The sequence below is a fragment of the Vicia villosa genome, linkage group LG6 (assembly GCF_029867415.1).
Source record: "Vicia villosa cultivar HV-30 ecotype Madison, WI linkage group LG6, Vvil1.0, whole genome shotgun sequence".
Lineage (NCBI taxonomy): Eukaryota > Viridiplantae > Streptophyta > Magnoliopsida > Fabales > Fabaceae > Vicia > Vicia villosa.
In genome coordinates, this window is record NC_081185.1 from 35,452,220 (window position 1) to 35,460,579 (window position 8,360).

The 8,360-nt window shown below is 33.4% G+C and overlaps 1 protein-coding gene across 1 annotated transcript in view; it reads left to right on the forward strand.

The window, feature by feature from the left end:
• Positions 1 to 4,815: 4,815 nt before the first annotated feature.
• Positions 4,816 to 8,360, forward strand: part of LOC131609102 (U4/U6 small nuclear ribonucleoprotein Prp31 homolog) — a 34,766-nt gene continuing 31,221 nt past the window's right edge. Inside the window, exon 1 of the mRNA XM_058880752.1 lies at positions 4,816 to 4,882. Within this exon, the coding sequence (XP_058736735.1) occupies positions 4,880 to 4,882 (3 nt within the window). The 5' untranslated portion in view covers positions 4,816 to 4,879. The remainder of the gene's footprint in view (positions 4,883 to 8,360) is intronic.

Below are 8,360 nucleotides of genomic sequence, written 5' to 3' on the forward strand. Positions count from 1 at the left end.
TTCTTTCCATATCTCACATCCACTTCAGGTTCACGTTCAACTACTGGTATATTGGATTGATTTGACTCAACTCTCAGTTCTTCAGGCTCAGATGGGTATGGTACAGGTGTGTTTAACTCAAGACCAAAAAGATTAGGTCTATTTGACTCGAAACTGGAAGAATTAGGTGAATTTGACTCGAGACCAGGGAGATTGAGTGTATTTGAGTCATGACCAGATGTATTTGACTTAATACTAGACAAATTGAGTGTATTTGACTCAAGACCGGAAAGATCAAGACTTTCAAGCTTATCTTCCTTTAAAATCTCCCCCCTGAAGATAAGGTTGAGTGAAGTACGGTTCCTCTTCATGGAAGGTTACATCCCGCGACACAAAAAATCTTTTAGATGGAGGATGAAAACACTTATATCCCTTTTGAGTAGAGGAATAACCGAAAAAAGCACATCTTAGGGCTCTGGGATTGAGTTTTTTCTTGTCTTGACTAAGCACGTGGACAAATGAGACACACCCAAAGATTCGAGGTTTGGGATTACTACTTGTTGACAAATTTGGATAGAAAGAAGAAAGAACATCCATAGGACTCTTGAACCCTAATACTCTAGAGGCTAATCAATTAATAATATATGTGCTAGTGAGAACGGTCTCCCCCCATAAATATTTGGGAACATTTTTATGAAACAATAGTGCTCGGGTTTGGTCTAATAGATACCCATTTTTTCTTTCTGTGATTCCATTTTGTTGTGGTGTTTTAACACAAGAAGACTCATGGGCAACTCTCTCTTTTTGACAGAAAGAAATAAGAACATGATTGAAGTACTCTTTTCCATTATTAGGCCTAAGCCTTTTAATGTTTATTCCAAATTGATTTTTTAATCATGTAGAAAAACTTTGGAAAAACAGTATTGATGTCAGACTTGTTTTGGAGTAAAAATACCCAAGTAACTGTTAGAACAAGATTGAGATCTATGTTCAGAATTTCGTTTTGATGATAACAAGCATATATTTTGTTAGTAACAATTTTATTACTAATAGTTTTATTAAGTGTGCAAATGATCCTAAAAGACCAATTCAACATGCAGGATATGAAACAAGCATGATAATTATATCAGAAATCTACCAGGTCCAAAAGTTCAGAGAAGGTCCAAAAGATAGATCAGAAGTTCTGAAGAACTTAGCTTCAGCACATCAAATACATCTATAAGCCAAACACAGTGATCAATAAAAACAATAATGATAAAGTCACATGTGAACCTTGGAACCACGCGAAAGTAGATACAAGCTCAGCTTACAAGTTATCTCTATATTCAAGATAAGATATGCCTTGGAAGCATCTCCTTGCAGTACACGTGTTACAATGCATTTATTGAAACATTCAAAATGTTCCAACAGTACTATTCAATTGCCTATAAAAGAACAAGAGCTTCAAATCAAAAGGATGGAATGCATGCATAATTGAACCAAGTTACACTAGAGAGTTCCACAAATACAAAAAGAAGAAAAGTAAGAAATTTTCAAGTACTAACATGTCCATATAAAGAAAAACTGAGTGAAGAAAAGAAGATTCTGCATGTTATGCAGTATGCTCCAGTGGAGTCATGAAAGTTAGAAATATATCTGAAATAAATCCACAAATACATAATCAATATACTCTTCACATTAGATGGCTTAAGAAACTAAATACACTGAGTTATTGTCCACAGTGTTGTATGTTTGCTTAAGTTCATTATCAGTACCAAAAATGAAAAGGAAGATCATTACACAAGAAGCAATTTTAAAACAAGAGTTGTTGCTCTTAGACTACTTTCAGAAAAATGAAGACGAAGATCAAATTGAAGAAACACTCAATACAAAGAGCTAATGTTCTTACTCTGCTTATCAACAAAGAAGTGAAGATTTCATCCTGAGGACAAAGACAAGAAGACTACAAGATAATTCTTGTAAGAATACATATGACACAAGATTTGTTACTTATATTGTGTTATCTCTTAAGAATCTTCTAATCACTTGTTTAGACACCAGAAGTGGTTACTTGTCAGTGTGTCAAAACAATATGTACCTAGATAACAAGAACATCTGCTTGTTGAGAAGCATCGTATTGTAACCAAACTTAATGTCAATTATTCCTTAAGTGACCAATTAAAGGTCAGAAGCTTGAGATGACAGTGACTGTGGTCATTGTGGAAATCCTCTTAGAAGACCAAGTGAAAGTCAGAAGTTCAAAGGGGTCAGTGAATGTTATATTTGTGGATCAGATCACTGAACAATTCATTGTAGTTAGTCACGACATTTGGTTGTGCACTATATTGTTAGTCACAATAGTTGGTTGTGCATTTGTAATCAGTTTTGGTTATAGTGGATTAAGTCCTCGCTGAGAGAGGCAAAATCACCTGAAGAGGGTGGACTGGAGGTAGCCTTGTTGAGAAGGTGAACCAGGATAAAAATGAATTTGTCTTTTTACTTTCTGAATCTTCATTTAACCCATAATTTCCACGTAGCCCTTATTCAGAATTATGCTTAACTAAGTCAGAAGTTCTGAGGAAGAAAATAAACTAAATGAATGTATATCTCGTTGGTTATGCATTGTTATGCTTCCGCAATATTATCCAAAGCATATCCAAGAAGATGAGATACTAGAAGAAATAAAAGATTTATAAAAATGGAAATAAATATTGAAGAACACAATTCAAACCCCCCCTTTCTTGTGTTTTTCTCCACCTTCAGTAACCCGGGTACAATCATCTATAAAAGTCACAAACCACCTAGCACCTGTTACATTTGGATTGGTAGAGGGACCCCAAACATCTGAATGAATAAGATAGAAAGGGAAAAGACTTCTTTTGTTGTTTAATGGAAATGGTAGACGCTTATATTTAGCAAACTCGCACACATCATAATGAAGACTTTCAATATCTACCTTATTGAATAAAAACGGAAACAAAACTTTAATGACTCCAAAAGAAGGATGGCCTAATCGATAATGAAAAAGAAATATTTTTTCCTTTTTGGAGAGTAGTGACTCTGACATAAATGAGTGAGACAAGTGGACTTTTGTACAGTGATCTGGTTCTTCAAGATAGTAAAGGCCATTCCTTTCTCTAGCACGTCCAATCGTCTTTCCCGAGTCCTTATCCTGAAATATACAATAATCATTAAAAAAAGTCACACTACAAGATAAATCATTTGTAAGTTTTTGTATGGAGACAAGGTTCATGGATAGATTCAGAACATGGAGAACCCTTTTTAAGGTTATAGAATGATTTATTTGAATATCTCCAAAGCCAACTACAGTTGAAAGAGTACCATCAGCAGTAGAAATTTTTTTATTACTGGGACAAGGAAAATATGTGGAGAACTGTTTTAAAGAGGGTCTCATGTGGTATGTGGCTCCTGAATCTAAAATCCAAAATAAATGAGAAGGTGTTTCTGAGACATGAAATCCAAATGAGAGTGGAAGCTTACCAGAATACGCCACACTACAATTACTTGATGATTTTTACATGCTATTGGTCTTAAAGAAAACAAAAGCAATCACTAAATGTTTATGTGTAAGATAACAAAGAAGATAAGATTCGATGAAGAAATCAACCCTGAAAATGCAGGGACAACGGCTAGAACTGTGCGGACAATGGCTGGAACTTGTAAATAGTTACTGGAACTGTGCAGACAGTGGCTGGAATGGTGCAGACAGCAGCTGGAATGGTGTAGACAGCGACTAAAAAATGTGCAGAGTTGTACCGACGGCTGCAGGAAACTGTATGAAACAGAACGGACGGTTGCCGAATAAGTATAAATAGCGTTTAATTGAAAAAACTTGACAGCACGTGTTGCCCAATCAAGATTTAAGGGTTCTGACAGCATAAAAATTCCCGGTCATATTTCTAAATACTGATATTAGCGGAAGTAGAGTCCCCTAGATTAGGAGCTCTGATACCAAGTGAAAAATAGAAATCAGAATGTTCTGAATATGCTTGAGTGAGTAAAGCACTCCGCATCCATAATATTTATACACATTATATGATTAATTACATTTTATGTTTACAAGGAGAAATAAATAATAGTCCAACTTCATAAAAGCATGAATCTATATATACATGAACCTAAAACTTAAATGCTCTTTTTAATGGGAAACATACAATGTATTTTTTCTATTTCCAACATAGAGATATACAATTATTATATTATATCCCTTTCAAATTAATTATTATATCGTGATGTTTGATGTTTTTACCAATAACATTTAAAAATAATAAAATAATAGAGATTAAAAATAAATTTCTAATTACAAAAATATATTTGAAACTTAAAAAAATTATAATGTTTATATAAAAAAATTTATAAAATAAGAGATTCATTTACCGTGTAATTTTCTAAAATAAGAAATTTATGTATTAATAACATATATTAATTTTAAATATAACAAAAAAGATATATAAAAATTTATAATTATAATAATATATTTTAAATTTTTAACAAATCACAATATTTATTTGAAAAAATATATAAAATAATACATTTATTTATTGTGATAGGAATCTTCCAAAATAATAAATTTAAGCATTTATAATTAATAATTAATAATCAATAATTAATAATATATTAATTTTAAATCTTCTAAAATAAATAATATTTTCAAAAATATATCTCTGAATAAATTCAAAAACATTTTTCAGATTTTCAGAAAAGCGCCTCAATGTCAAATTGCCTAAACTTTTCTAATTCTCAATGTGTTTCAAAGTGTTGGGCCTCTTGTAGAGAGTGGGCCAAGATCTTCATATTTATACTCATCCTTATGTTCTACACATAAATCCTATTCAGAACTCCATTATTCCATTCTCCCCTACAATTTTCACAATCACAAGGATTCCAACCTCTCGTAAACATGGTACTCTCCCTCTCTTTATTCTCTTCTTACTATTTCCACTTAACCCTAATTTCTCAGTCTAATTCTTTCAACACATCCATCTACAATTTCCGATTTTTTAAGTTGGGAGTTATGCTCTGTTGGTACCACATGCATTTGCACAGGGTCAGTTGCATTGCATTTTTATGATGATATGATGTTAAAATGTTTGTGAATGATTGACGATATGCTGATGGTTGATTAAAAGTTGTATTGTGTTGAGAAGTGGTGAATTATGTGTGATCTTATTTCTACTATAATTATTATCATACGTTCCTTTATATTGTTCGATATCTCACCCCTTCTGTTTGAATGTTACCCCTATGTTGATAACGTGCAGGTATTCAGGAGTGAAGGCTAAATACCTTCGATAGTTCAAATCGATGTCGTTGCTCTGATACGTAACACTCGAGGGGATGAACGCTAATTGTTTTACTATTTGTTTCAGAAGTATGGATAAATTTGTATGATGATGTTGCTGTTGCTGGCCTAGAATGGCATAATGTTGAGGGCTGATGCCATGTTATTGCATAATTATATTGCAGTATGACGATGTTGTTGTTGTTGGCCTGGATTGGCAAGTGTTGAAGGATTACGCCTTGTGGTTGCATAATTGTTGTCGTTGTGTTGTATTTTTTGAATGTTGCATTATTGAGTCGCATTCATTGCATTCTTAAGTTGGCCTGGATTAACAAATTAAGTTAGCCTGGATTGGCAAAAACATTGGCCTATATTGGCAAACTAAGATGGCCTCAAGCCCATTGTGTGAATTGAGTGCAAAGTTGAGAAGAAGGCTTATGCATTGTCGACGCCTCTATTAATTATTAGTTGTTAAGTTGGAGTTATGCTCTGTTGGTACCACATGCATATGCATAGGGTCAGTTGCATTGCATTTTTATGATGATACGATGTTAAGTTGTTTGTGAATGATTGATGATATGCCGATGGTTGATTAAAAGTTGTATTGTGTTGAGAAGTAGTCAATTGTGTGTGATCTTATTTCTACTATAATTATTATGATACGTTACTTTATATTGTTCGATATCTCATCCCTTCTGTTTGAATGTTACCCCTATGGTGGTAACGTGTAGGTAATCAGGAGTGAAAGCTAAATACCTTCGGTAGTTCGAGTCGGTGTCGTTGCTCTGATACGTAACACTCGGGGGGATGAATGCTAATTGTTTTACTATCTGTTTCATTGTTGCATTCTAAATTGTCGTTGAAGTATTTTAATAGCTTGATGCCGATTATGTTGGATTAAGATGTTATGTGTTATACCCCAAAATTTGCCCGCATCTTTTTTCAAGAAAACTCCAATCTGAAAATTAAGAGTCTCATATAATCATGGATTTTTATTTCAACAAATATCCTAACATATGAAACACTTAGTTTTTAGAATTTTTCTTATACAGTAATTTGGCTTGCAGTTGAATTTATTCTTACGCAAACGCCAAATACTGTTTATTACTTCACACATGCTATTTATTTATTTACAGATAAATAGTACTGACACAATTGGTGCAGAGTTAAATCTTTTTGCAGGCGCAGAATCAGGAAACTCAGACTGAACTGGTAACAAGTAGATTATTATTATCTTTTGTTTCCCACTAATTTTTGTACTATATTCCATTATTTTCAAAAATATTTTCAAATCTCTTTTTCAAAAATCAAATCTCTCTTTTTCCCAAAAAAAAAAAAAAGAAAATTAACTTTGACTGTTGATTTTTCACTCTAACTGCTACCTGAACAGTCAGTCGACAGCCAAACTGCTGGCAGTACAATTCTCAGTGTTTTGTACCATCAATCAAATCAATCTTTCACAATTCAAAATTCCAAGATCTTTTGTGCTAGAAGTCTTCTGAATATCACGCGATTAGCAGAAACTCAACACTGCACAAAAATCAGGTACGCTTAACTGTCTCCTACATAAACAATCCCTAATCAGGGTTTTTCTTGTTTTTACAGGAGCAACAAGTTTTTGAGAGCTCAAATGGATTTCATACACATCCATATATCTCAAAGTACCATCATACAAATTTTCAAACTTCAATTCACTCAGACGCACCGTCAGCAGCTCAAACAGTCAACAGACGACCCGTTTGACCAAAAAAGTCAACAGACAGTCAAAAATGAAATTTTTTGTCAAAGTCCATATTTTGTCAAAGGATTCATCATTTGATCATTGGATGATCATAATTCATCAAGGAAAGATCAAAAATCAACAAAACCCTAAGATTCAAAATTAGGGTTTTTGCCTGAAAAGTCAACTCAACTTTGACTGATCATAACTCTCTCATCCTTCATCCAAAAAATTCAAACCAAAGCTCATCTTGAAGGAAATTAAATTATCTTTCAAATGCCATTGATCCCATGGTCATTGGATTCACCATTTGAAAAATATGATCAAAGACATTACAGGTCATTTTCAAAGTCAACAAAAAGACACTTTTTTCAAAAGGACACACAAGGAGCATCAAAAATCATTTTGACATGAGACCAAAGACATTGGTTAGAGGACTCTTTGAGGTTTCTAAAAAGTGCAAGATATCCTTCATATGACAAAAATTGAAGGATTTACACCTTGTTGAAGTTGGCTAAATTTTGGGAAAATACATGAAATCAACATTGCTCAAAAATGTATTTTTTCCAAATGGGGCCAAGTTTTCAGCATTCAAACATCATTTCCATGATGATATGGGCCTCCCACGACCAAGACTAAGCCCACACCTTTTTTATCCATTTTTGGCATAATTTTGTCTTATTTTAAGATTAAATTAAAAGAAAAATGGATGGATAAATGGTAGCTTAACTTCCAAGCATGACTCACCCAAGGAATCTCTACCTTTCTGCAGAGAATTGAAGAGCAAGGCAGGTGCATTGAAGGCAAGGGGACTTGGTCAAGAATTCAAAGCTTTTTTAATATTAAAAAATGCAAGATTTCAACAAAGGCAACTAGTTGCATATTAGCTTCAATTCTAAGCACTCAATGCTTATAAATAAGCTATCATAGTTCAGTAACGAAGAGGGAGCAAGTTCAGAAGCAAAGCTTAGCTCATACACACTTGTAATCACTTGAAAAGTTTTCAAAGAAAATTCGAATTTGTAATTTCAGTCCATTTCAATACAAACTAAGCATTCAGACACCTTCCTTGAACATCACTGAAACTATCCCAATCAGTTACAAGCCTTGAAGCTCACTGAATCGAGCTATACAGGTCCAAATTTGTTCAAACTAAAATCAATTCGTATCTGGTTATTCACACATGCTTAACAAGATGTAGACATACTATTAAGTTTGGTTTGAGGTGTAGATCATTTCTGGAAACTTAATTGAAGTTTGAACACGTATAAACGAAACTACCATTTTAGGGTTCATAGCTTCAAAATTAGGGCTTTCCAAATTAGGCAAAATTAGAGGTTCTAAATAGTACCATTAGATTCGTATGGACAAAACGAGTTG